At 48.3% G+C, this 27,129-nt stretch overlaps 11 protein-coding genes across 11 annotated transcripts; 5 read left to right on the top strand and 6 right to left on the bottom strand.

Moving 5' to 3' along the window:
* Window positions 1–165: 165 nt before the first annotated feature.
* BDW43DRAFT_128940 (translation initiation complex factor eIF1A) lies at window positions 166–1,318 on the bottom strand. The gene is made up of 2 exons (XM_032038158.1): window positions 991–1,318; window positions 166–773 (listed from the first exon to the last, which is right to left on the bottom strand). Exons 1-2 carry the CDS (start codon window positions 1,009–1,011, stop codon window positions 345–347), a joined length of 450 nt encoding a protein of 149 aa, XP_031898726.1. The 5' UTR covers window positions 1,012–1,318; the 3' UTR covers window positions 166–344.
* Window positions 1,319–1,351: 33 nt separating this feature from the next.
* BDW43DRAFT_280922 (uncharacterized protein) lies at window positions 1,352–2,399 on the top strand. Its single transcript, XM_032042449.1, has one exon. The coding sequence runs from the start codon at window positions 1,555–1,557 to the stop codon at window positions 2,053–2,055; it is 501 nt and encodes a 166-aa protein (XP_031898725.1). The 5' UTR covers window positions 1,352–1,554; the 3' UTR covers window positions 2,056–2,399.
* BDW43DRAFT_280921 (putative chitin biosynthesis protein (Chs5)) lies at window positions 2,395–4,190 on the top strand. The gene is made up of 2 exons (XM_032042448.1): window positions 2,395–2,569; window positions 2,733–4,190. Exons 1-2 carry the CDS (start codon window positions 2,498–2,500, stop codon window positions 3,948–3,950), a joined length of 1,290 nt encoding a protein of 429 aa, XP_031898724.1. The 5' UTR covers window positions 2,395–2,497; the 3' UTR covers window positions 3,951–4,190.
* A 365-nt stretch (window positions 4,191–4,555) lies between these two features.
* On the bottom strand, window positions 4,556–6,129 carry BDW43DRAFT_128892 (putative aspartate transaminase). The gene is made up of 3 exons (XM_032038157.1): window positions 4,865–6,129; window positions 4,700–4,805; window positions 4,556–4,632 (listed from the first exon to the last, which is right to left on the bottom strand). Exons 1-3 carry the CDS (start codon window positions 5,942–5,944, stop codon window positions 4,568–4,570), a joined length of 1,251 nt encoding a protein of 416 aa, XP_031898723.1. The 5' UTR covers window positions 5,945–6,129; the 3' UTR covers window positions 4,556–4,567.
* Window positions 6,130–10,358: 4,229 nt separating this feature from the next.
* Window positions 10,359–12,666, top strand: BDW43DRAFT_280907 (class II fumarate hydratase). Its single transcript, XM_032042447.1, has 6 exons — window positions 10,359–10,709; window positions 10,845–10,889; window positions 10,953–10,990; window positions 11,063–11,178; window positions 11,239–12,256; window positions 12,319–12,666. Exons 1-6 carry the CDS (start codon window positions 10,470–10,472, stop codon window positions 12,503–12,505), a joined length of 1,644 nt encoding a protein of 547 aa, XP_031898722.1. The 5' UTR covers window positions 10,359–10,469; the 3' UTR covers window positions 12,506–12,666.
* Window positions 12,667–13,146: 480 nt separating this feature from the next.
* gup1 (glucosamine 6-phosphate N-acetyltransferase) lies at window positions 13,147–14,044 on the top strand. Its single transcript, XM_032038155.1, has 2 exons — window positions 13,147–13,853; window positions 13,915–14,044. The coding sequence occupies exons 1-2, from the start codon at window positions 13,365–13,367 to the stop codon at window positions 14,002–14,004; spliced, it is 579 nt and encodes a 192-aa protein (XP_031898721.1). The 5' UTR covers window positions 13,147–13,364; the 3' UTR covers window positions 14,005–14,044.
* Window positions 14,045–14,624: 580 nt separating this feature from the next.
* On the bottom strand, window positions 14,625–15,877 carry BDW43DRAFT_128811 (60S ribosomal protein eL24). Its single transcript, XM_032038156.1, has 3 exons — window positions 15,680–15,877; window positions 15,372–15,515; window positions 14,625–15,163 (listed from the first exon to the last, which is right to left on the bottom strand). Exons 1-3 carry the CDS (start codon window positions 15,728–15,730, stop codon window positions 14,891–14,893), a joined length of 468 nt encoding a protein of 155 aa, XP_031898720.1. The 5' UTR covers window positions 15,731–15,877; the 3' UTR covers window positions 14,625–14,890.
* Window positions 15,878–16,194: 317 nt separating this feature from the next.
* Window positions 16,195–17,655, bottom strand: BDW43DRAFT_320540 (uncharacterized protein; the record flags this gene model as incomplete). The annotated part of the gene is made up of 5 exons (XM_032049094.1): window positions 17,465–17,655; window positions 17,001–17,411; window positions 16,793–16,962; window positions 16,456–16,739; window positions 16,195–16,279 (listed from the first exon to the last, which is right to left on the bottom strand). Exons 1-5 carry the CDS (start codon window positions 17,598–17,600, stop codon window positions 16,195–16,197), a joined length of 1,086 nt encoding a protein of 361 aa, XP_031898719.1. The 5' UTR covers window positions 17,601–17,655.
* A 424-nt stretch (window positions 17,656–18,079) lies between these two features.
* On the bottom strand, window positions 18,080–19,330 carry BDW43DRAFT_280895 (E2 ubiquitin-conjugating protein UBC13). The gene is made up of 4 exons (XM_032042446.1): window positions 19,059–19,330; window positions 18,906–18,994; window positions 18,712–18,843; window positions 18,080–18,659 (listed from the first exon to the last, which is right to left on the bottom strand). The coding sequence occupies exons 1-4, from the start codon at window positions 19,109–19,111 to the stop codon at window positions 18,484–18,486; spliced, it is 450 nt and encodes a 149-aa protein (XP_031898718.1). The 5' UTR covers window positions 19,112–19,330; the 3' UTR covers window positions 18,080–18,483.
* A 169-nt stretch (window positions 19,331–19,499) lies between these two features.
* BDW43DRAFT_280894 (Mtc5p) lies at window positions 19,500–24,340 on the top strand. Its single transcript, XM_032042445.1, has one exon. The coding sequence runs from the start codon at window positions 19,893–19,895 to the stop codon at window positions 24,270–24,272; it is 4,380 nt and encodes a 1,459-aa protein (XP_031898717.1). The 5' UTR covers window positions 19,500–19,892; the 3' UTR covers window positions 24,273–24,340.
* Window positions 24,341–24,345: 5 nt separating this feature from the next.
* On the bottom strand, window positions 24,346–27,086 carry BDW43DRAFT_280890 (putative MFS drug efflux pump). Its single transcript, XM_032042444.1, has 8 exons — window positions 26,526–27,086; window positions 26,364–26,442; window positions 26,252–26,310; window positions 26,024–26,180; window positions 25,592–25,971; window positions 25,161–25,533; window positions 24,981–25,111; window positions 24,346–24,918 (listed from the first exon to the last, which is right to left on the bottom strand). Exons 1-8 carry the CDS (start codon window positions 26,676–26,678, stop codon window positions 24,508–24,510), a joined length of 1,743 nt encoding a protein of 580 aa, XP_031898716.1. The 5' UTR covers window positions 26,679–27,086; the 3' UTR covers window positions 24,346–24,507.
* Between the last annotated feature and the right edge of the window lie 43 nt (window positions 27,087–27,129).

Genomic DNA, 27,129 nt, shown 5'->3' with positions numbered 1-27,129 from the left:
AAGAGCCCATCGAAGCTATCATGCAGAACCCCTAGAGTTCCCTACCCATGATTCATACCCTGACTTTTGGAAGGAGCACTGGGGTGGCAGTAAGTCCCCAAGCGAAGCGGGAAGGCAACAGTCCCAGGCCTTCCTCAATTCCCTCCCGGAAAACAGATGGCCTAATGATAAGAACCAACCGTCAAGCTCTTGCCTGACGCAAGAAATATCCTTCACGGAAGGACGCCTCTCGGGTTTCCCGGAAAGGAAATAGCTTGGCATTGAGAAATGAAAGAGAAAGGAGGGGCTGGCGAAAAGAACCCCCAGTGGCTCTTGCAGGGTTGAATCCAAAGGGATGAAGGATTTTAGAGCTCGTCGACATCGATCTCCTTCTCGTCTTCGCTCTCGCGGTCCTCGTCGAACTCGACGTTGTCCTCGAAGCCTTCGTGGCCGTAGGTATCGGTCTCGTTGATCTTGGCGTGTTCGGGCAGCTCACCGTAGGCCTTGAGACTTCTGGCCTCATCGGCGGTGTACTTCATGATCACGTCGCCCTTCTCGTCCTGGTAATCACGCAGCGAGAGAAGGATGATGTCGCCCTGGTTAATCCAGACCTTCTTCCTGAGCTTGCCACGGATGTGCGCCAGACGCTTCTCACCGTCGAAACACAGAGCCTCGAGACGGCCGTTACCAAGCATCTTCACGACCTGGGCATACTCCTGGCCTTCCTCTTTGAACACTAGTTCACGCTTCTCGTTGTCGTTCTCGTTCTTTCCACGACGACGGTTTTTACCGCCCTATACAAGTACTGTTAACCTATGCTCTGTATAGTTGCCCCTGCTTTAAAACGATTCGAAGAGTCTCCAGTAACTTGTGTGCCTAGATATCACCTCCCAATTAAGGGGGTTGGTGATCCAAAAGGTGGTATGGTGCCATACTGGCGCCCACAAGGGAGGCACTGAAAAGTCTAACAAAAGCGGGGGGCGATTTGTTTCAAAAGAATCTCAATCTTACCTTTCCCTTATTCTTGGGCATGACGGAAATTCGCTAACCGCGATAACTTTCCACTCGATGCAATATCAGAAGGTCTGATATGGAAGAAGGAGAAATGGTATATGTCCCAAAAGGACCAAGGGTAGTGAAAGTGGGGGAGTGTCGAGTAGGCGGGAAGTAATTTCGACGCTTTTCTGAATATATAATCGGTGGGGGGACTGCTGGTGGCGTGGCGGCCTGAGTGTCTGCCTAAGGCGCGCCACAGGGGTCAACCAATAGTACTCGATTTTTCTCACCGCCTCGGATATTTCTTTCGGCAGAAAAAGAAATGGAAATCATCCGATTTGGGTGGAATTGGATGTTTCTCTCACGAAGAAAGAATCTTTCTTTGACCTTTTATTTCTTTGAAAATTTCCGGGGCGAAGGATCTGCGCATTGCTTCCTACCACTGCTAAATGGGCTAGTGTCTTCGAAGCGAACAATGAATGCAACGCTTTACAGTGACACCGTTTAGCATCAGTGCCTTAGGTTCCCGTTCCACCTCGCCGCAAGAGCGAGGCGTTTTACTACAGTGTCACATTAGACATGAAGTTCCTCAACTCGACAAATACTCTTACTCTGCGGTATTTACCGAAACATATCATATCTCCTGTTGCTCTCCGGTACCTAGCATCTCCGATCAATCCCATCCGTTTCAAAATCAAACACTTATACGACAACCGTGATCGGAATACATTATGGTGGAAGGTATCTACACAACATTTAACACAACATAAGCGAGTGATTCGGTCGTGGTGTGCACGGAGAGTCCGACTCGCGTTTCGCTGCGCGCTGAAAGAGCGTGGCTTTGATGCTGAGGGCCGAAGGAGAGGGCCGAACATCGATGAAAGCGCTGGGATATCAAAAGGAGAAAATGACAATTTGGTAGGATCAGTCGATATCTTTATCCGCCCACGGTGTGTCCATGAAGATTATCCTACTCTACAAGCAGAAATGAACACTCTTGTAGACTCCTTCATACAAAACATCAATGAAGGCAATCGGGCGAAATCGCCACAAGACCAGGCCGCCGAGGTGTCAAAATGAAAACACCAGATCTATTACTAGTAATTAATCTAATGATGATGTATATATATTCAGGGCATCGTGGTCGTGCGATGTTTTTGGTATGGGATGCTTGGCTGTATCATCTCCGCATTTCCAAAGCGCATTAACGACAACAATGGTTTCAGATGTATCATTAGTGCGAACCTGTCTTCTGTCAAGGCATGTAGAGTTTCCGGATATCAAGCCGATATTGAATAGACAAGAATAGTGGAGGACATTCACCAGGAGAGATATAACGCGCGGCACTGCCTCCTTGGCATGTTCGCTAAGTTGCCGATCTTCTCGGGGCCTGGAGACAACAACAGTAGTAGCACGTACCTTCAACAAGATATCAATCCACACTCTCTTTCACTGTCACCCATTACCATTTCTCTTATGCGTCATCTCTAACTGTTTATTTTTTCCTTCTTTATCCTCCAAAATGCTGGTCTCCTTGACAGTAGGCAAGGTAGATGCTGGAGTCGCCGTCCTGTTGACACAGGACAACCGACTGGTACGTCGTCCCCTCTCGCTGCAATTGACGTATGCGACTGTTTCATCCCTTCCCAGAGGCCTCCCTACTCCTAACTCATCCGTTCGAGCATGGAATGATGCCACTAGATTCGCGGCTCCTCTAAATCTCACCCATTTTGCAAATACTAACACTACAACTTCAGATTGAGTTTCCCTCCGTCCTCCTCCCCAACAACATCACATCCGGCAGCATCGTCGACATCACAGTAGCGCGCAACCACTCCGCGGAAGAAGCCAGCGCTGCCGGATTCCAATCTCTCCAAAAAAGTATCCTGAATACATACGGCGTCAAGACTCCCTCCCCACCGATCCTGCGCCTCCGCAACGCAACCCAAACCTCCCTGGTGCTAGAATGGGACCCGATCGACCTCGCCACGGCATCCCTGAAATCCCTCTCCCTCTACCGCAATGGCTCCAAGGCGGGCTCAATACCGCGACCCCTTGAGACACGCAGCACCAAGATCAGCGGCCTGGCCATCCACACCGAGTACACCTTCCACCTGGTTTTGCGCACAACCGCCGGCACATACCAGTCGGAAAAGCTGACGTGTCGCACACACAAGATGACCGATCTCTCCGGTATCACGGTTACCGCGGGCGTGCTCCCGCCGCAGCAGAAGGAGGCCTTGGGTGCTGCGCTGGATCGCATTGGGGGTAAGCTGATCGATACGGTCCGCATCGACACGACACACTTTGTCTGCACGGAGGGGCGGGGCCCGCTGTGGGAGAAGGCTGTTGAGATGAATATTCCAGTCGTCGTGCCGGAGTGGGTCGATGCTTGTGAGGCTGAGGGTACTATCGTCAGCGTTCGTGGGTACTATCTAAATGCCGATCCCAAGGCCAGGCAGCTCGGCCCTATTCATGCCTCCTCCCAGCACCAGCGTACTATGTCTACTATGACTGCCAATACTCAGAACCATATCCAGTCGCAATCTAGGCTTAGCTTACAGCCTCAGCCTACGCGCGAAAGAGAGAGGCAGGAGTCGGTTGGTGAACCTCCGATTACTCCTTTCCCTGGGGCTGGTATGAGCGGTCAACCGAGGGCTGAGGATACGGAGTCCGAGTCTGGTGATGAACAGCCTCCTCCTCCTCCCCCTCCTAAGGATGAGGATGAGGCTGTGGAGTCCAAGGAGGCGACCCCTGTGGCTCCAAACGGTCATGCCGAGAAGAATGGGGAGGCTGATGTTGTGGAGACAGCTGGCTCGTCGGAGAAGGCGGAGGATAAGGCCGACTATGAGGAAAAGAAGGAAGAAAGTACACCAGAGAAAGCCGACGAAACGAAAGAGGAGTCTTCAAGTAATGAGGGGAAGAAGGGCAAGGGGAAAGAAGGCGAAGGGGACTTCAATGAAGTTCCTCTTTAATGGGTCCATGTGAGCGGTTTCCTTACGTCTTCTTTTCTCCCTGTTTCCATTTCTCTTATTCTATTCAAGACATTGATTCCATCGGAGCCTGTAATTGTATAGCCAGTTTGCCAGTAGATGAGTCTTTATCGGCACGACGTTTTCTAATGTATGCTCTTTTTACGGTTCATATTTTACCTTCTTGCTCCACTGTTATATGCTTGTACTATAGGGGTAGCTGCTAATGCTGCTTGATTCATCTGAAACAGTATTCCATCTACATAGTAGTACAGCCTTAACAGATCCCACGGTTCATAACCATCAATAATCATTCACACGAAATAGAAATGTCATAAATCTAAGATATACATCTATCTCATCAAAGCACAGTTAGTACACACAAGGTCCACATGAAACTACAAGTTCGACCCCGGCAAAGGAACTTATCGCCTAAAATGCAAGCAAAGAATGCTAACTATTGCGCCGATATGTTTCGAACCATCATATACATGACAAAGATATGCTGGATATGTACTGGGCGTCGCGGGTTGTCGTATTTCTTAAAAATTTTCTTTTTTTTTTTCTTTTTTTCTTGTGGCTCCATTCCTCGTTGATATCGTCATCGTAATGTGATTTGTTTAGTTGACGTTGCGGACGACGTTGTCAATAGCTTGAGCTACGTAGGCAACGTTCTTCTCGCTTACTGTGAGCATCCTCATTAGTATCGGAGATGGGGTTTTGCTGTGCAGGGGGAGGGGACGATGACTTACGGCCGCTGATGGAGGCTCTACCGGATTTGAGGAGGTAGATGTGATACTTGTCCTTGAGAGCGTAGACTTGGGAGGGGGTGAGACCGGTGTAGGAGAACATGCCGTTCTGGAGGGGGAGATGGTTAGTATTCATCCTGCGTGTTTGGTGGACGTTGTGATAGCTACCTGTTCAATGATGTGCTTCCATGTTCCGGGAGTTTCGAGTCTGACGAGCTCATCGTACAGCGCCTTTCTCATAGTTCTGATGCGGGAGCTCATGACCTTCAGATCCTCATGCCACCGGGTGGTGAGCTCGTCGTCTGTCAGGACCTTCTTGACGATGCTGCAGCCAGCAGTGGGGCCCATGGAGTATTCTCCGCGGATGAAGTGGCAGAGATTGTTCACGACGATGTCGCGAAGGTTCTGGGAGCCGTCGTTCAGGACGTAGTGGAAGGCACCGACACGCTGGCCGTAGAGACCGAAGTTCTTGGAGAAGCTCTGAGCCACGCACATTTCCATTGAGGGCTTCTCGTTGAGGAAGTACCGGACGGCCCAGGCGTCCTCGTCTGCAGACCCAGACGCGAAGCCCTGGTAGGCGGAGTCGAAGAAGGGGAAGAGCTTCTTGCGCTCGCACAGGTCGGCGATGGCCTTCCATTGCTCCTTGTTTGGGTCGAGACCGGTGGGGTTATGGGCGCAGGCGTGAAGAAGGATGACGTCTCCTTGTTGGGCCTCGGCTTCGAGGGTGGCCATCATGCCTTCATAGTCGAAGGAGCGGGTGGCGGCCTTGTAGTACGGGTATGTCTTCCGTGGGACGCCCGCGAGCTCCCAGATGGTCAAGTGGTTGGCCCAAGACGGGTTGGAGAGCCAGACGTTCTTAGGCTTCATGAGATGTGAGAGGAAGACGGCGCCGAGGTGGTTGGCTCCGGTTCCTGCGACGGCCTGGACAGAGCCGATGCGGCCCTTGGTCGACTTGGTCTTCTCCGAGGTGTCCTTCGCATCAAATCCGAACATCAGGTCTCGAGCCAGCTCGAGGAAGGGAATGTCGCCTTCGATAGCGGTGTATTCATGTCTGAAGAGGTTGTCGTCGGCAAGCAGGCGCTGTTCGGCCTCGCGCACGACAGGCAACGGCCATGGCTTGCCATCATCTGTACGGTAGACACCCACGCCCAGACTGACCTTCTTGGGGTAGTTATCGTTGGCGTAGGCGCGGTTTAAGGCAAAGATCTCGTCCGCCGGCACCGGGGCTAAGGTGCTTAGAACAGTCATGGTGGGTTATGACGTTATATAGTAAGTAATCTCACGAAAGTTCACTCAATTGGTCTCTCTCTGGGGAATTTTCGGGTGGCGGAGAACAAGGGTTTGAAAAAAGAAGTGGAGCAGCTTCTGGTTAGATATAGTAGGTACGGAGTACGTAGAGGGCGAGGAATTGTCTATACCGCCAAGATAAATAATTAAATAACAGAAATGGATTTCTGCTTGACTGAATGGTTAGTGTGATACATTAGTAGTGGCATTGGCCGATACCGCCGGCCTAGTGAACCGCTAATATTAAATACTATGTTCGGGTCCTTTTTTTTCCTTTTCTTCTCTTTTGGGTGTTTCATCACCTTTTGCCATCTCCTGCCTTAACCGGACGGAAAATCGCGCTTAGTGAAGGTTAATCCATTGTGGGTCGTCCCATAGAGATAGAGTGGCTCTGACTGGTCAAGAGCGAAGTATTCTCTTTGTTAAATCCATTTCAATGATGATGCTGTTGAGATCACACGCATTATTGGCAATGCTGCATGTATATTCAGAGCACCTGACCCTAAGAGAGACCTACCTAGTATAGAGGATTTCGCCTATCAGGTGAATGGTTCTTCCATCTCAGGGTTACTTCAACCCCATCCAAAGGGTTGTTTTTCTAGGTTTAACGAATTAGATCATGACAGATGGAGGGGGAGTACTATCTACAATACTCAGTAATCCTTTTTCTTTTCCTTTTTTGTTTTCCCTCCTTCGCTTACAGCTTTTTCTTCTTTCAGGAAATGCCTTGGTTGGCACCGGTAGAGACAGAGTTAATGACATAGCTAGCGACATCGTCTCTGACTGACCAGCCATATGCAACATTTCCTACCAGGGTGTGGAATGGTTTATGTCTCGAGTGGATATCTTATTTCATACTGTTACGGGGACATAGACCGGATTCAAAAGAGATGTTTTAGCATGAGCAAATTATCAATCCAGATGACCACATACATAAAGTTTCTCGATAGTCTACCCCGAGTTCATCGAAGTAGTCCAATTAATGATGTGTGGTAAGGCCGTCCAGGGCCTGATAGTAGATGGAGTAAAGACAGATTGCGGGAAGAAGGTATGCTGCTGACTGGATTTATATGGAGGACCAACCTGCTCCGATTCGAGAGCATGCCGGCTGATAACAGAGGGAGATATATGTATATCCACTATCGAATGAGTCCCTTCGCCGTAGAGATCTGTGCTTTCGAGATTATATCGATCTATTTTATTGTATAATCTTCATTGATCGACATCAAGAAGTATCAGGGAAAACCTGCATTCATCCCGTCTACACCCCTCATTCAACCGCTACATTACAAACAACGTTCCTCCCCAGCTGCTCGCTCGTTTCTACTCGACCTACGTCGAGCGCTACAGCAAATACAATGTAGGTCATCTTCATACACATGAAAATGCCAATTGAAGAGTTCAGAAAAAATCCGTCGAAATATTTGACCTCGGATCGTGCTATAGGTGGTGACGTATACCGCATTACTGAAGGAGGAAAGCCAAGAGTCCGTTTTTTGACCCTAAAGCAAACTATGAGTAACTTCTTCGAGACGAAGAAGAAGCGTATGCGGAGAAGCTGGAGACCGCTAATTGTCGAGGAGGAATGACGCGCAGGCCTATGGTGCCTCATACTACCTCATACCAGTAGCAGCTCCCCCCATCTTGGTTCAGAAAGCTAGTTCTATTGGTTTTATTTCGCCGACCAATGAATTGACGAACAAATCAAGACGATATTATAGATAGTATCCATATGTGTTGCACGATCTGCAGTATCGCTCCTAGGCCCATTCAAAAACTCTCCCTCCCCTCCCATGTTCAGGTACTAGCTATAACTGCCTTTCAGACACAGCCAAACAGCAACCACTTTTTGGGTATTTTTCGCATACATCCCTAAGAAGAATGATTACATTCTGCCGAAACCACATATGTGTCACCTCCATCTAGCCAAAAACGAGAGAGTTCCGGCTAGGCATACTACTAGAATTGGTAAACCTAAGATAATAACCCCTTCAGTAGCTCTTTTACCTGTCATTGAATTTTCGATTATGCGCCGGTTCTATGCAAGTGCCCAATTTATATCTTTTACCTGAAACCTTACAGGTATTTTTCCCAGCCAGTCTCAGGATTCGTGGATATAACTGTGTTTTGGTTCAACATACGCCAGTTGTCTATATGCCGCGGTTCCCCTAGCTAGATACTAGAGCTGGAGGTCCCTCTTGACTGGAACTGAAGCACCTTAATATGCTTTTCTGTAAAACATACTTTGCCTTGTTTATTAAGCAACATGGTTGTGGCTCCTTTGAAGCGGGATAGCTGACGTAGGAGGACAGGTGTAGGATGATCAACAGGACAAGGTCAATGATAAGAGATCTCCCAAGAACCCTAGCTTAAGCGCTAGGATAGTACTACCAGGATAGTCTGACTCACTAAGACGCAGCCCAAGGCTAGCTTTGACTAGGCATATTGTGTCCCATACCTAGTCAGACAGGTGACTGAACGCCTTACCAGGTCAGTTAAACGTCTGTCGCTATTGAGTCAAGTCTAGAGGTGACTTAGAGAGGCGTGACATAGAAAGCATTATTTCACTTATACCTTATCTACTTGTGACAATCTAGTCAAGCCACCAAGTACTGCATGCCCAATCCATACAAGAAATAATATCGCCCATAGAAGCCTTCTCGGACCCAACGTTCTCCCAGGAAATATTTGACCACATTGTTTATGTTTGAGAGAAATACAGTATTGGCCTAGGATCAATTTTGCTTGGCTAGAAACTGTTGATAGTACTCACTCTGAATATATACAACTGATATGCAGAATACCTAACTAGTCTATATATGTTGAAACTTGGCATACCCAGCCTAAGCCTATCCAATATTTTCACATAGTACAAGGGTAACGTTGGTCAGTAAGTAAACTAACAATAACCTGGAATATATCAAGAGAAATGAGCTCATTGCAAAAAAATAAAAAAAAAAAAAAAAAAAAATACTGAGTCTAATCTCAATAGTTTTAAAAGTTATAAAGATGATAGGCTGGCATGAGTGAGAAATACGCGCGGTTGCTTTCTCTGTTAATGAAGTATTTGATGTTGATATTTGCTACGTAAAAGCCTATATCTATATTGTAGGAAATACACAGTCCAATTCGTGAGAAGAAACTATTTTGATAATAAGAAGATATTGACGCGGCACATTGAACTATGAAAAGTTTAGATAGCCTTGGTATATGGAACTAAGCAGAACCTTTTTAGAATCTCTTGCTTTTTGTGAATTGATCTGTCAATAGATGTTTTGTCGGAACAACCAGCTGGCGAGGACATGTTCCAGATTGACACCACCAGCCGGACTTATGATAGACTATACCAAGAACCATAAAGAGCTTTTGGTATACAAGGTCACAGGCTCCACTCTGGGTTAAAATTCTAAGCGAGTCTGTATATTTACCTGCAAGAGTATGTTTTCTGTGTCCGTTGATTCTGGAAAGGAACATACACAGAAGTTAGTCAATGCCATTATTACAGAATTAACTTCAGACATGACACGGTTAAGATGAGAGCTCATAGGTCATGTAGGCAAGGGCCTATTCTAAGTTAAGAGGTTTGTTTGGAAAAGTGATAGTAGATTTTAGGATTATAGCTTACTTGCGAGCAAGTTGATCAAGTTGATAGTTTTATAGATATACGCCGTTCAAGTCAGTATGGCCCGAGATACTATCATGAACAAAACCAGCCAAATACATCGCATTACAGAATTATAAAAGAGTTCGCCATAGCGTCATCATCCTGATTCACAATTTGGGGATGTCTCCATCAATCAAGCGAACAATTCCGCCAATTCTAGGTCAGGAAAGTCAATGTGGCTCACAATAAATAAGATTTAATCTATCTCTAGTATTTTATGGCCTACAAAGATGCAATAATTTGAGCAATAAATTAGATCATAGAAGAATAATATAGTTAGAACGACATCTACGTCTCTATATATTTAAATAGGCATAGTTTACATATACTCCACATAGTTAACTGAGACTGCTTTTAATTTGGGCTACTTAACTCAAGCTGCTATTAGATCTGTACTCCGCCCAGGAGAGAAAGACAGAAATCCAGTGTGATCGGTAGTATTAAGTACTGTACTCCGTACAGTGCATCCATAGTATAGAGGACCTTGGGCCATGGTTTACCCGGCGAGAAATGTTACCATACCGTACAGAACCGGGATTTTCTTAAGAGGTTAACTGTCCGTTGTGTATGGTCATCGCGTTACCGGGCCGGGGGATTTCGGCAGCGGAATCGGAAAAGCGATGGATTAATTGTCCGATTTTGCTTTCCTTTCCTCCCTTTTGTTCTTGTACTTTTACTGTGATTCATATAGACATAGATAATAGAAGGTATGTATATCAGACCATTGATCATTCCATATCCTACCCTACCCTACCCTACCGAGAGCCATTGACCAATCGAGTGCGAAGCTAAATTAAGAACTATCTTACGATCAGCTCCGTCATGTTGACATCCTCCAACTCCTCCCGAGCCGCGGTGCGCTCTATGGCTTCTCTGGCGCAAGTAGCATCTCGAAGCACCCCCGCAGTCGCGCGCTCTGCTTTAGCATGTGCTGCCCGTCCCCCCGCTTCTCTCGCTTGCCGTCGCTCTTTAAGCACCAATAGCCGACAACTCCAGCTCCCCCGCCTTCAGTCTCTCAACACCATTTCCAGCAAGAGAGCTTTTGGTACAACCGCAAGAATGGTACGCATACATGGCTTGATGACGGGAGCATGTCTAGTCACTGTACTCTCGGGTTCAATGCTGTGGCGATGGCTTCGCTTTTAGAGGAAGAGGACGACTGTGGACGCACAATACTGACGGCTCTTTCCCACACAGGCTTCGGCAACCCGTGTCGAAACCGATGCATTCGGTGAGATTGAGGTAGGTATATCTCCTGTTCTATACCTAGTTGCCTTTAAAAGGTCTAATTGGAGATCATAATAGGTCCCCGCCGACAAGTACTGGGGTGCCCAGACCCAGCGGTAAGAGGCCGTCTCAAGAAGCTCACCCATGAGCAAGAGTATACATACGGAGGCTAATTGATACGAAAATAGCTCCCTGGGTAACTTTGACATCAACCAGCCCCAGGACCGCATGCCCGAGGGCGTTGTCAAGGCTTTCGGTATCCTGAAGGGTGCTGCTGCTGCTGTGAACATGAAGTTCGGCCTTGGTAAGCCCATTTTAACATGTCAACCTAAGATAAACCTAACGTTCACTTTACGTGCGCTAGACCCCAAGATTGGTGAGGCTATCCAGCAGGCTGCCGCCGAGGTTGCCGAAGGCAAGCTCATGGACCACTTCCCCCTCGTCGTTTGGCAGACTGGCTCCGGCACTCAGTCCAACATGAACTCCAACGAGGTCATCTCGAACCGTGCCATTGAGATTCTGGGTGGCAAGATGGGATCTAAGAAGCCCGTGCATCCCAACGACCACGTGAACATGTCTGCCTCCTCCAACGACTCTTTCCCGACCGCTATGCACATCGCTGCTGTTTTGGAGCTCGAGAGCACCTTACTGCCTTCCCTCAAGAGCCTTCGCGATGCCCTTCAGGTGAAGGTAGAGAACTTTGAGAAAATCATCAAGATCGGTCGTACCCATCTGCAGGATGCTACCCCACTCACCCTCGGCCAAGAGTTCTCCGGTTACGTTGCTCAGCTCGACCGCAATATTGAGCGCGTCGAGAACACCCTCCCCCACCTCCGCTACCTCGCCCAGGGTGGAACTGCTGTCGGCACTGGCCTGAACACCTTCAAGGGCTTCGACGAGGCTATTGCTGCCGAAGTCACCAAGTTGACCGGCACTGAATTCAAGACTGCTCCCAACAAGTTCGAGGTCCTTGCTGCCCACGACTCGATCGTCGAGGCCTCGGGCGCCCTGAACACCCTTGCCTGCTCCCTGTTCAAGATCGCCCAGGATATCCGTTACCTCGGATCCGGACCTCGCTGCGGTCTGGGCGAGCTGGTTCTTCCCGAGAACGAGCCCGGCTCCTCTATCATGCCCGGAAAGGTGAACCCCACCCAGTGCGAGTCCCTCACCATGATTTGCGCGCAGGTTATGGGTAACCATGTCGCTGCTACCGTTGGTGGCATGAACGGCCAGTTCGAACTCAACGTTTTCAAGCCCGTTATGATTCGCAACCTTCTGCACAGCTCGCGCATCCTTTCGGATGGCATGAAGAGCTTCGAGAAGAACCTGGTGCACGGTCTCGAGGCGAACGAGCCGAGAATCAACAGTCTGCTCCACGAGAGGTATGTCGTTTCTTCGTTTATACGCCCAACCGCATGATTGAACTAAGCTAACTCCTTCCTAGTCTAATGCTTGTCACATGCTTGAATCCCGTTATCGGCTACGACATGGCCTCCAAGGTCGCCAAGAACGCCCACAAGAAGGGCCTTACCCTGAAGCAGAGTGCCATGGAGCTCAAAGCTCTGAGCGAAGAGGACTTCGATAAGCATGTCCGCCCTGAGCTGATGCTGGCTCCTAAGGAGAAGAAATAAAGGTGGACGTTTTGATACCTGGATGACAAAAAGGGCTGAAGGTTGCCTGTTTTAGTATGAAATATAGCGAAATTAGCATCTTTATATATATGTCTTGATGTACGTAGTAAGTACGTAGTGTATACTGATCGAAATGCTATGGTATGAATTTATTTTTAGAATTGGTGGAGAATAAGATATTATTTTTTTGTTGTTTTTCCTGAAGTTATTTTTGGAATGCGATTGGTAGCTGCGCCAATGGGATAGTGCGCTCCTCCAATGCCCTGTAGAATAACAGGATTTTATTAGTAGCTCGATTCCATGCATGCATATCTTAGTTCTGAGATACCCCTGTACAAGACAAAGAGGCTGAGCTTAAGGCGTTCGAAGAATTTTTTTTTTCCTTTTCTTAATCTTACCCTTTGTGTCTGGTCTCAATATTGAGGGATTTTTTTTCGTTTTGTTTTTCAATACTTTGGTATCGAGCGCCTCAGGTCCCAACCTTAAAATTTAAAATAAATGTAGGGTAAGTAATTTTGGTTTATCGATAAATACTCGATTGCCCCTCGCCCCCTTCAGTCTGTTCTTACTTCCTTCTTCCAAAGATTCACCATTCGATAGTATTGCAGTTCATTGACGATCTACAGAAGACTCGCTCTTTCTCTCATTGCAGTCCCTCGTTCAATCTTTCCTGTTCGGTTGAAACATAGATTATTCGGAGCCGACCCCCACTGTTTCACACCGCATAGTCTATTTACCCCTAAAACGCGCAGCGGACAGTGATCGAATTAGTTCCACCGATCATCCAGATTAAGATCCAATCTTTCCGGCTCGCTACCTTGACTTCCCGCTACTCGAAACAACTCTCTACTTAACCACGATGACCAACCTTACCACCACCATCTCTGCTCCCACCCCCGTCGCGGTCCCTACCACAAAAGCCACCATGAACTCCCAAACTGAGGACGCCCCTCTCTTCTCGGTCTCCCTGATCTCTCCTGAAGTGGTCGCCGCTCTCCCAGAAGGCTACACAATCCGCCCCGTTCGCCGCTCCGACTACAAACGGGGTTTCCTCGATGTCCTCCGTGTGCTGACCACCGTCGGTGATATCACCGAGGAACAGTGGAACCAGCGGTTCGACTGGATCTCTGCCCGTAATGACGAATATTATCTGCTTGTTATCTGTGACACTGCCGACCGTGTCGTCGGTACCGGTAGTTTGCTTGTCGAGCGGAAGTTCATCCACTCCCTCGGCATGGTTGGACATATCGAAGACATTGCCGTTGATCAGTCGCAGCAGGGAAAGAAGCTGGGCTTGCGGATCATTCAGGCTTTGGACTATGTGGCTGCCAACGTTGGTTGCTACAAGGTACGATCGAAACATCACCCCCTTTTCTCTGGGATGTTCTCGTTGCTAATTTGGTTCTTAGAGTATTCTTGACTGCTCGGAACACAATGAGGGCTTTTACCTCAAGTGTGGCTTTAAGCGTGCCGGCCTGGAAATGGCGCATTACTATTAAAAATTTAGAGATCTGTGATTAAGGGACTTCTATTGGCGTTCTGATAAATAGTTCAGGATTCGTCTGGGGTCTTCATAATTCATGAATGACCTTCCCAAGAATTTTGGCTCGGGTTTAGCCTGATGTTCGGGACACAGTTGCTCGGCGAATTGGCTCGCACATTTTGGGCTGCTTTCGGGACCGATTCATTCAGGGTTACTCGACATAGGGGTGGCCACTTGACGGTGCATGGAACGAGTGGCTCCCGACTAGTGAACCCCCTCTTCATGGTCGGACTTCGAGAAGCTGGTATATTCAGGAGATGTCGATGCTCTTCTTGACTTGATTGCCAAAGGTATTCGCGAGCATTCTCCATTGGATAGAGTTAGGATGGTGTTCCTGCCATCCATTTCATAGACAACATATTAGAGGATCACAATAATGCTATAATGTCGATATTCGAGTATGGATCTAAGGCTGATTGTGGTAAAGATAGTCTATTATTCGTACCGTCACGTAGGAAGAATAGTCGCGCAGGCACCAGGCAGCTCTTTACATAGCCAACCACGAACGGGAGCATGTATTGGACAGAGACCTTACAAGGTAAAGGAATATCCTGAGAACAATCTAAAACCAATTATGACATTATGTCACTTCGTAAACTAAAAAACCCGTACAGGAATCTACAGGCCCAGAGCGACAAAAAAGGCGATCATGTCACATCCATTTTTCCATTTCCTGGTAAATACCATGGCGCACAATCATAAGAGGTTATCTGAGAGCCGTACGGGAATCTCGTCCGCACATACGCCGATTTATTGCATATAATTTTGTGAAGGAAAACACAAATTCCAGCTCCCAAATTCCTTCCTACTCCCCAGCCCAAGCCAAACCGCTTCCAATCCGCTTAACGAGACTTGGCGGCGACCTTGGGGGCGGAGCCCTTAGCACCCTGCTTGCTCTGGATGCGCTGGGCAGTGCCCTTGCCGGCGGCGTTGTTGGCCTTCTTGGCCTTCTCGGAAGCGGCCTTCTTCTCCTTGGCGTCCTTGATGGCCTGCTGGCGAGCAGCGGCACGGGCCTCGGGGCGCTGGTTGCGGCGCTCCTTGATCACTTCGAGGGAAGCACCGACGATAGCACGCTGGGACTTGACGACACGGCGGGTACGCTTCTTAGCGACTTCCTGTTTGTATTGAAAAATATCCCGTCAGCATTTCTGGTCCTGTCCCACGCTGCGTCACTTGCAGATATATCCCAGTTCCTTCCGGTATTTCCTCATCGTCTCATCGACATGTCCATGCTCCATCACCGGACCGTATACTGTCCCGTCGGACCCGTCCGGGAAACCAAAGAAATAACTGTAACCATAGGGAAAGTTTGGCGGTACTGACTTCAGAGATACCCTTCTTGTGCTGGCGACGGTAGAGGACAGTCCAGGAGATGCGGCGGGGGTTCTTGCGCTGGAGGAAAAGGGACTCGGATTTTCCATTCTGGAAGCGGAAGATCTTGCTGTCGCCACGGACGTACAGCTTACCCTATCATTATCCAACAAATGTCAACACTTTCGTTCTCAAATCTTCTTATTTTTTTTTTTGGTTTTGTATGGGGATAGAATAAGGCTGGCTCGGGCTAGCCTAGGCGAAGGGATTCGAATGTTCGATATGGAAATCTGCCTGTTGCGGAAGTGGACTAAACGCACCTTTCCAGGGTAGATCTTCTGACCGCTGAAAGAATCGTCGTAGGTACGCATCTTGAACGTCGGAGATGCGCAACGAGATGTTGTCGGTTGGCGTTGGGTGGTTGAGTCGTTTCTTCGGTCGCTGCGGCGAGGCTGTTCGCGAAACGCTGACACAATTGTTGGTGCGGTGCGGAGCCTCGCTAAAGTGCAGCACGTGACCTCGTCTGCCCTTCCCCGTTTTCAACTTCAACTTCCATGAGACATCTCGGGGTGGGTATGGGTTTTTGGGGATAATAGGTCATTTACGATGTTATGGATTAAATATTAATGGTGCTTAGATTAATTTTCGTGTATTATTATTTTGTTTCTTTGTTTACATCATGAAAATTTCATCGAAGGTACCCTCGTCCATATAGATTCTGGCTTCGAGACATTCGAAATAAGACCAGATATCTTCGCATGCATCAACCTTCGTTCTTTTTTTTTTAAAGTCCATTGAAGCTCTCAGCACTTTTCATCGGATCAAGGGCCCTATGTTAGTATGTATTTCGTAGTAAAGCCGGTTTATATCCCATCTCAATCGTGCCAATCGCAGATTCCCCAGGGGTTAGGCTTGCATTCCTATAGCAAGTATATTGTTAACACCAAATACTCGTATGCCGATTGGACACAGTAGAGATAGCAGGGGGGATATCACCTTGCATTGGATATCGCCACATATAACACTTGGACATCTGCCGCAACAATTCGGGCAAACATGTCTACCACAGCCGCCGGGCTCACTGCATAGGGAAAACGTGCTCATATCTTTGACATGCGATCCCAGCCCTTCAATCATTTGCAAGCCCTGCCTCGCATGGTCGGCCTTTTCCGACTTTGACTCTGTCTTGGATATGGTCTGCTGGGCGTCTGCGTATTTGCAGCATGCCACGCCGCAGACCGGACAGTTACCACGACAGGTAGTGCACCTCAAGTTCACGGTATTCCATACTCGGCTATTGTCCGCTCTGCGTCGCGATTTGGTATCAGTGGGAGATGCGGTCTTCACTTGAGTACCGGTGAGACTGTGGACGTGCTCAATCTGATATTGTTAGCCACTTTGTATCAACCTCGTATACAACAAGGTCAACTAACCTGCTTTTTGAGATCCCTTTTCTTGGTATCCTGGTTTTCTACCCATGGAGACTTTCTATCTGAAGGGTTTGCTCCCAACACATGCTGCTTCGCGCCCTCCATAGGGATCAGAGAGCCGTTCTTGCCCGACGACTCTGACTCTAGAAAATCTAGGTCCAGAAAGATATAGTCTCAACGATACCAATATCAGAAACCAACCCAGCACAACCAAGAAATCGCAAAAGAAACGCATCGTTATTAGCCCTAATATATCTCAAATATCTCAGAACAGAAAGAGCAGCAGCCTGAGGGGACTTCTTTGTCGGGCTACTGTGAATACCCCCCGTTGTGTTGCTGCCCGTAAAACTAGCAGTGACTGGACCAGACCGCTGCGAACGACCCGTTTTCCTCCGAGAGTGAATATGGCAGCTGTGCCTGTTTGGGTTGCCGGGCTGTTTCAAGGGGCTACCAGTGAAGGTCGCCTTCAACCGTCTTTTGAACGAGCCTATTCTGGGTAGTTCCTTTGTGGCGCTGATGTTGCCTTCACCTGGCTTTTCCTCCGTTGCTGCGTTAATGTCGCTGGTCTTGGGGGTAGTGCCGTCGAGGCTAAGGGTTGTTCCGAGTTGGGCTGTGAGGTCTTCTGAGGTTATGTCTGGGTTTGCCTCCTGGTTAAGGAACTAGAGGCGTCCCTACCACATGATGAGATCAGAGAGCAAAGGGGAGCGGATGAGACTCTGTATTCTAACCTGTCTTTGTTTCTGTTGGGGTGGACTTTCTTGAGTTTGGATATTCCTTTCCCCTTGGATTTGCGTTTGGCCTTGTGTTTCATGGCGGTTTGTTTGTTTTTGTGGTTGTTTGGATGGTCGTGTTTGACTACTAGTTGCTGGTGGAGGATACTAGATGTACTATTGCGAGTGTTTAAGGAAATCTTTTTCATTGAAGGGAAACTTGACCTTGGGTCTTGGGGGTTTCTTTACTATTTTCATACTTTTGCGGGTTGGATTCGCATTGGGGGACTAGTGAATGGCGAGTGCACGCTATATACCGTGGCTGCAGGGGAATTCATCTCTACACTATCGGATGTAGTATAGTAACCTTTGGGCTTCCCCTGATGGATTTTTCATTTCTCTTTTCTTTGTTTCTGATCAATATACTGGATGTGGAAGTATACTGGCCAATGAACTGTACTGTGATCTCCATTGGACATGGGCCTTCGAGTATCATGAATATAATACACGCAAGGTTATGCAGTGGCTTTTATTTCAGCTTCCCTTCATAGGATTTTACTGTATGATGACTGGAAAAAAGCCCACAACCAAAATTGATAGTTTTATTTCAAGCAATACCTGATTCTATAAAGTAACTGTTAAGAAAAGATAATTGTAATGTAGAGCGCTAGAGAAGTAAATGATTCTATCAAACTGCAGCTCTGATCTGATGACAATAGCAAACATCAAGAATAATCGCGCGCCTTGAAACAACAACGGCTTCGTCGAAAAGGAGCACAAACTGGACATGAGCTAAGGTTGGAGTCATCGATCTCTCTTGAATGGCAATGATATAAGATCTCTCGCATGGCTTGGGGCTGATCCAAAAGACAACTGCCTGCAAGTCTTAGGTTCGCAGGATAACTTTTCTTGTCATGGTCACATCACAACGTATTGGTTCATATTGCGTCATAGTGGAATTTTATTGAGTCACGTCTCAATAATCTAAGTCATGGCATGTGTTCTGGTCCATTCCCTAGCAGTTTGTATCGCGGCGGGCTCGTCCTCCTTCCAGCGCTGAGCGACATCATTTGCAAGCGGATCATCTGGGTTTGGGGCTCCAAGCAGGGCTTGAATGGAGAGCAGGATCGTACGGATTTGGAGGGCAGGGGACCAGTTATCTAAGGGAGATTAGCTTGTTGATTTTCCAAAATGTTCCCAGGGAGAACCCACTCTTCAAGACATCCAAGCAGATACGTCCAAGACGGTCGATGTTGGGGTGGTAGATCTTGGTCAAGAATCGAATCTTGGGAGGAGTCATGGGATAATCTTCGGGCAAGAACAGTTCAAGACGGAAGATACCACCTTTCTGGCCGTTAGCAACCACGCTGTCTCGCTCTTTAGACGAAAGTGTTTGACGACTATACCTTCATATGGAGATTGCGCCGGTCCATGGATCGAGACATCGAAGTAACGCAAGTTTTCCTCATGAGGTACGGCATTGATACCCGGGACTCTAAGAGCAAGAGTAGAACAATCAATAATAGTTCTATGTTCCGACTGACGCCAAATTTACTTACGGTTCCGCCATAAGGCGCTCGGTCTCCTTGATAATTCTCTTTGGCAACGCCATCTTGAACCAACAGAACTTAAATGTAGGCAATACCCCCGCGTCTTTATCCAAGGTGGGGCTTAGAACTCGGTGTCTGAGCTTCTTTTTCTCTTCTCCTGCGCACTGTATATGACCAGTAGGTCTAAGCACTTCTCAGGATGGATACCGAATTCCAACAAGAGAAGATGATGCAGGGTTGGCCCCAGGATCCGCAGGAACCGTTTAGTCACAGCCGGGAAGATCCTATCGGCAATGAAGGTTAGCCAGACCAAGTAGGTTTCAACAGGCAGAGGGGTACTCGAGCTCACCGCCTTCGGAATTTGTTCACGGGGAGGCAAATGGGCCAAGAGCGCAACTTATCTGTCTAGAACCGATAGGGATGCCTTAACCGTCTCCACATCAACTTCAACTTGCGGAGATGTTGTAGCTGCCGGGAACAAGTCATCGTGCTGGCTCATTCTTCATTGTATGTATGAGTGTACACGTGCGCCAACCTTTAACACTGGAAATACTACTTCATCTCATCAATTTAGCTCACAATTGTTCTTCAAAACTCAGTTAGTTGTGTATCATTGCGCAATGTGTGCACACAATTCTTACGTTACCTTCACTTCGTACAATTGACGAAACATTTTCCGAAACCACCGAAATGAAACCGCTTCATAGTGTCGTACAATCTTTTCTACTAATGCTTTGTATGAAGACTTGAATCCCGGCACACATCTCCAAGGTACTCGGAAAGAGTCGGTAAAAACCCCCTCAAGGGGAGCAGCCTGAGCACTGAGGGCTTATCAACCACACTATGGCCGATCCTAGTGAGCCCCGGCCGCTCACGTCGGCATTCGAAAGCCCAACATTCGGCGAGGATAGCTCTTTTCACGTGGAACAGCCCGTGGGGTCCATGTCAATATCGCCATGTGGACGAGACGTAGTTCTGGCTTCAAAGGAGGGTCTTCATATCATCGACTTGGACTCACCATATTCACCGCCCCGCTACCTCCCTCATCATACATCATGGGAGGTCGCAGATGTTCAGTGGTCTCCCTTCGCTGCTAGAGATTACTGGGTTGCGAGCACATCGAACCAGAAAGCGTTGGTATGGAATTTGGGCATGAAATCATGGCAGAACCCGATTGAACATGTCTTGCATGCTCACACCCGTGCAATAACGGATATAAACTTCTCCGCTCACCACCCGGATGTCCTAGCGACCTGTGCCGTTGACAGCTTTGTCCACTGCTGGGATCTGCGGTCTCCTTCTCGACCAGCCATCTCGTTCTCGGATTGGTTTGCCGGTGCAACTCAAGTCAAATGGAACAGACAAGATCCGAACGTCATCGCTAGCTCTCACGATAGATTCTTGAGGATATGGGACAAGAGAAAAGGCGCCTACCCGATTCGGTCCATTGAGGCCCATGATACCAAAATCTACGGTGTTGATTGGAACAGAGTCCGTCCGGGGGCCGTTGTGACGTGCGCTTTGGATAAGACAATAAAGTTTTGGGATTACACTGTTGAAGGTGAAGATCCGGAGAAGATCATCAGAACTCCCTTTCCGGTTTGGCGTGCGAGAAACACACCGTTTGGATGGGGTGTATTGGCAATGCCACAGAGAGGCAATAGTGATCTTCACCTGTATAGTCGCAGAGCTGGAGAGGGTGCAGACCCTGTTAGAGACCTTCCTCTAGTACACAGTTTCCCAGGGCATAAGGGCCAGGTGAAGGAGTTCCTCTGGAGAGCGCGCGGGGGCGTGGTGGATGGAACTGACTACAGAGACTTCCAGCTAGTATCCTGGGGGACTGATAGAGAACTTCGTTTACATAGGGCTGATCCAGATGTCCTGCGAGGCGTTGGTCACGAAAAGGGGAAGTCATTTATGTCCAACCTAAACCTCACTCGCAATGGCGCTGTTTATAAGAGTTTTCGTGATGAAGATGTTAGTCGGGGGCATGATGATACGGATTCTCTGTCTGCTTTCCAAGAGCCAACGCCCGGCTCATCCCGAGCTTTAGGGGTAAATACTATATCGGTTCCGTACAGTCGACCTTGGACCCAGGGAGGTAACACGGAGTCTAGAATTGGTATGCAAGGCAGATCTAATATTCGGACCGATACGAATCCTATATCTTGGATGCGAGGTGTCAAAATTTCGGGATGGGATGTTGAAACACTAGGTGACGAAATTACACATGTGGGAGAGAAATTCACCAAGGTTGATTTTGAGTCCGTGGATGTCAGGCAGCGAAAGGCGACAATATCTCTGCATGGGCCCTGGGGGGCAGATGGCGACTCGCTCTTCCTGAAAGTGGACATAAAATTTCCTGTCGATTATCCAAGGACTGCACTGCCATCATTCAGTGTGCAAAAGACCGCGGCGGTCACAGACCAGCTTGCCAACAAGCTTGTGGCGGAATTGCGCACAATTGCGGAAACTTTCCTCTCTCACAAGAGAGGCTGCCTCGAAGGAGTTGTTCGCTACCTGTTAGGGGAAACCAGCTTAGAAGAAAGCATAGCCTGGATCTTGGGTGAAACGACCGAAACTGTGAAATCTCCCCTCAGCGGCCAGCTAGAGGGGGAAGAGTCAAGCGACGAAGATGAAGTAGGTTTGTCCCAGAGTCAAGAACTGGGAATGAGCTCTGAGTTGCTGCGGCCAGTCAATGCCAATGTAATGGTACCTGTTGCTAAGGCATGCGGTGCACTCTGGGCCAATGATGGTCGTTTAGTCTGCTTTTTCCCCTCCAAGAAAGACAAATCAGCGTCTTTGTTGGAAAACCTAGGATTTAAGGAAATGACGAGGCTATCGAGGGCAGACAAAGTCTTTGAGGGATTTGGCCGTCTGCAGACGAGTTCACCTGGGCCACGAACCACGGGTACAATGACTAGTACTGATGATGGCGCATCCGATTACTCCGATGACTCGGATGCTGAGACTTCCAGCTCTTCTGGGTCATCAGGAATCTTATCAGGCTTGCAACATCGATTTCCAACTCCTCAAACATGGCGTAGTGCCGGCAGTCTTGGACTCTATAAGCCGCGGTCCACGGATAATTCCCAGAGGTCAACTGTAGGTATGATGACTTCAAAATTGTCCGAAAACCCACAGAATGTCGTATCTATTCATGACTTCACTGAGTTACTTCCAGCAAAACGCGAGCTAGCAAACAAATATCTTATTTGCGGCAAAGGTACAGATGTATGTGCCCATAACGCTGCGGTTGCTCTCGATCATGGCTACTATGAGCTGGCCCGAATCTGGGGACTTGTCAAACTGGTTTTGTACAATAACAAAAAATCTATCCCTGCATCTGGCCTAGACTCCCGCGAAAGACCCCAGCTCATGCAGAGAAAGGATAGTGCGGTGGACCTGAGTTACGATCTGGGAAGTCAAGATCAGCATCCAAAGGAGACAGTTGGTAATGTGATTCAATGGGGAGATCATCCTTTTGGAGGAAAATGGCTCGTTCCTGCCCTCTTCGAGCATTTCGAACGGATTGGGGACATACAAATGGTTGCAATGCTCAGCTGTGTTTTGCATGAACCGGCTCACGAGGACTCGCTCAGCGACGAATATCATCACAGCAGGACAGTGTCAAAGAGACTGGAGGATCAACCCTTGCCATTAAATACTTATTCCAGTCATACATCCTCACCGAATAAGTGTCACACAACGACTCCCCTAGGATCGACGCCTAAAGATAGCCATGCTACGCCTATCACGCAGAGCTCTGGACGATCGTCCTCTGAGATCTGGCGTCCTGATTCTACTCCTCCGTATTCAACTGGTACAACTCCTCCGTTGGCATCCCGTGCTTCAGGCTTTGCAGCAGAGAGGAGGGCTATGGGCCATACTACTTCCATAGCCGCTTCACCTGACCAACAGTCTCAGCCACGTAGCGCATCAGGCCTTGGTTCAGTTCTTGCTTCTTCTCTATCTCGGTCTTTCACCTTTGGCCCCTCGTCGGCCTCACCACCGGCCAATGTTTTGTCCAAGAAAAAGCAGAGCCCCGGCGGCAGCCCCAACACGACTGGGGGAATATGGCCTACGAGTACTTCCACCTCAAAACCTGTATCAGCAGTCCCCGACTACCTTACCACATCAACTGCGCCCACCTCTCAAACACATTCTGATACGGAGAGTGAAAGACCTGAGAAGCCCGAACACTCGAAGCCACGGGCGAAACTACGAGTGACCCTGAAAAATCGTGACGCTTTTGAAGCTAATAATGGGGCGACTCAAAATTCTTTCATTGATAACAATAAGGATTGTCTTTATCGATCATATCGAATAGCGTACGCCCATCTGTTATCAATATGGGGCCTTCCCATACAGCGCAGTGAAGTCCTCAAGATTGGTGGAAATAGTAATCTTCCTAACCACACTGACTTCCGTCAATGGGGCTATAGTAGCCCGGAGTCGTCGCTCTCTTTGCCAACCCTTGGGCGAAGCAGCTCGGTAAGTTTGGCTGCTGAAACAGGTAACGAGGGACTGGAAATTCAACGGCATTGCATCAGTTGTGGCTGTCCTCTTCATATGTCAATTTTTACTACACAGTCCGAGACGAAGAGCGCAGCCAAAACCCACATAAAGGGGGTTCCTACGCCCACGATCTGTGAAAATTGTAACCCGAAGCAGCCTCTTCCCCTCAAACTTCCCTGTGTTATTTGCGGTGAAGTGGTCGACGGAATGCTCACACCTTGTCTCAGTTGTGGACATGTGAGTTGCTTTAGCTGCCATCGGGGCTGGTTCTCAATGGCATCGCCAGAGCTACATAATGAGAAAACCAATAGCGCTGTAGATTTGCCGGAAAGTGACCAGGAGTTCCAGTTCTGCCCTACTGGTTGTGGCTGCAAATGTTCGGAGCATATTGTCACCAACATCCCGAGACCCTGGAGCCCTTCGTCACCGATGGTGGACAACGAGACGAGTCCCTTGAGTCGATCTCGGAACCGACGCTCCGATGGATCATCGAAACATGTTGACATCGTGCCCAGTGTTGGCCAACACGAAGAGGATCTCGATCAGTGGCATGCATCGCCATTTGCTTCCCTTGCCAGGGGCATGGGAGGTGGCTTGAGTAGGGGTCTACGGCCTAAGGATGATAGACGAAAGTCGAAATCATCTACTACTGGTTTCGTCCCGAAAAGGTCTTCTATGAATCAAGTAGAAAGCACATGGCAATGATATATATAGTTTGAGCGTTTGTCTTTCTAGGAGTGGATTATGTATACCCATTGTTTGTGTTCGCATTATGTATTTTCTTCTTTAGCTCGATCTGTATCATGATACACCTTATATCTCATAGAATCAAGATCCTCGTCGCGCCATGATACATACATTTATGTATATTTGTAAAACAATATATATCCATCTCGACCAAGCAGATATAGAGAAGAGAAGATATCCAACCCCCAAAAAGCTATATAACCACGGCCACATGATCATCCATATAATCCCCAATGTTCCCCAAGAAGCACGCCGCCAGGATCGACACGCCCCCAAATCCAATACTGGCATAGTAAACCCACTTGTAGCTCTCTGCATACCCCATCTGGCCCGCCACCACAACAGCCTCATACGCAGTCTCATTCCCCGCGATGCCAGGAATCTCGCGCAAGTTTTCTAACAACGAGGCGCCAGTCAACTCAATTGCCTCGGCGATGTAAGTAGTGTTTGTGATGTTAAGTTTTGTGAGCATGACGCCACCTATGTAGTGTTTGGCGTTTGGGACGAATTTGGATATGAAGACGTTGTAGTAGATCGTGTAGCCGATGCTGCCGCCTACTACGCGGATAGAAAGGGTTAGGGCGGAAATTGTTGCGATTAAGTCCTGTGAAAGAGTTAGATTTGTGGCTCTTTGTGATTTTGTCTTGAAAGTTGTGAGATACATACGTCTGGACAGATGATGGTCGTCATGATGGAGGCTGGGACTACGATGCCCCCGATACCTAGACCGGCGACGACGAGAATGCCCCATATTTGATATAGGTTGTCGAGTCGGGCAACTGCTATTGCGCCGCAGCCTGGGACTGTTAGTTAGGGGTAAATTGTAGGTATTGTTGGTGTACGAACCTGCTGTCATGAGAATGCTGCTGATTATTAATAGCTCCTTATTGTGACCTCGTAGGACGCTCAGGAGCCATAGAGTGATGCAGGCGCCACCCATGATGCCGAATCCGATGGGTAGGCTTCTGACGCCAACTTCGACAGGATCATGTCCATAAACGTTGAACGACTGGGTGGGCCAGAACATGATCACGGAGAAGAAGTTTGCGCCGGAGATGAAGGTGATGACTAGGGTTAGGCCTAGGGTGCGAGGTTCTTGCTTCAAGCGACTGGGGAAAATTGGGTACTTTGTGCCGTAGATCTCCCAAACCACGAAAATAACTAAGAAAGCAATTCCCAGGATGAGTGGCACGAGGACATGCGCTGATGTCCAGGGATACTGTGGTATGTTTAGCTCCAGAGGTCGTACACTAAAGAGATGATGGTTTATATGATACCTGATAGCCACCCCATTGCATTCCAGCCATGAAAAGGATTAGCCCCACAATGCTGAGGAAGCCACCAATGTAGTCAACACGACTCAAGATTTCTCGTCGAGATAACCCTTCCGAGTTGATCCGTGGAGGTGGAAAGTAGAACAGCGCCGTGATCACCAGGCCGAATCCATTCCACGCGGCACAGAATGCCCCAACGTATCGCCAACCGCTGTGGGCTGCAATAAGTTGAGCCCATAAGACAGATGGACAAAACGGCAAGATTGTAAAGATCAAAATGGCGACATATTTGCCGCGCTGGCTGGTAGGCGCCATCTCAGAGGTCGCAGCCAATGCTGTCAACTCGTTGATACCCGCACCCGCACCTGCGATTGCCATCCCCCCTGATAGCGGTTAGCTGCAGGTCAAGTTTGCTATGAAGCTCGGTTGCCATACCAATGAATGTATTCATAGTGTTTGCCGTACTACTCACAATCATTCCCACACAGATGAGGGAAACTCCGATGAGAGCAACATAGCGACGACCTATCAGGTCGGATAGGGATCCAACAAATGGGCAAACGCCGGCGAGAGCAAGGAGATTCGCCAAAACCTGCGTGATGTATCAGGATACCATGAGATAAACTGCGTTTCTTTCATGAAATTAGAGAAGTCAGGACTTACAAACCAAACCCATCGATCTGCTCCTCCTATGTCTCCATAGATATATGGTGGGATCCCACCTTTCCGATTATCAGCCTCAGGGAAGGGAACTTCAATCTCAAATGGATCTTACCAAATAAATAGACAGGAATTTGGCTGCCGGTCCATAAAAAGGCCATAGCTGTGAACCCCATGAAGCGGCGAAAAGTCATCTGGTATTAGAAGTGAAATGGTCATTTCTCAACGTTCTTGACGAAGGCCCGAAGAGTGGCCCAGTGATGTTCTCAGAACTTACAGGAGGTTCTGAGCCATGATTCCCCGACTCATCCGCATAACCGTCTGATCCTACATCTTCTTGATGGCGGTGGTTTTGTTTGTGACTGGTACCTGCATGTCCAACAGTCTTCTCATCCACTTGCGATTGACTTGAATTATTGGCAAATTCCATGGCTGCTGCTGCTACTTCTATCCAAAAAGGGACGAAGAGAAGTTGAGAAGTGGAGAATTCAACCGGTTCGCAAACACATGGGGGCCACCAGTGATATACGACACGTTTTGGATCAGGAAGAAAATAGGAAAGTAAGCGGAAGTCTGAGTGAGACAAGCTTTCCCCAAGCTCTACATCTTATACTCCTTGCCTATCGGTGCATTATTGAAGGGTCGCCTTCCACAATAAGCATGGATTGACAATGCCAACTATTGGAGTTTCGCGGGGATGCTGATAATCAAGGGTGGTTATGGCTGATGGCCTAACCCATTCGGAGATGTATACCAAAAGAGTCTAGAATCCGGTCTTACTTCCAGTCCGAGACGCAGCCGAGGCGTTTTGTGGTTTTTGAATTTGTTCAAAGCGCCACTTCATCCATAACCGAACGTTGATCCGGGGAATGCGGGGGGGC

Source organism: Aspergillus alliaceus (assembly GCF_009176365.1).
Source record: "Aspergillus alliaceus strain CBS 536.65 unplaced genomic scaffold BDW43scaffold_31, whole genome shotgun sequence".
Lineage (NCBI taxonomy): Eukaryota > Fungi > Ascomycota > Eurotiomycetes > Eurotiales > Aspergillaceae > Aspergillus > Aspergillus alliaceus.
This window is presented reverse-complemented; position numbering and strand designations above follow the sequence as displayed.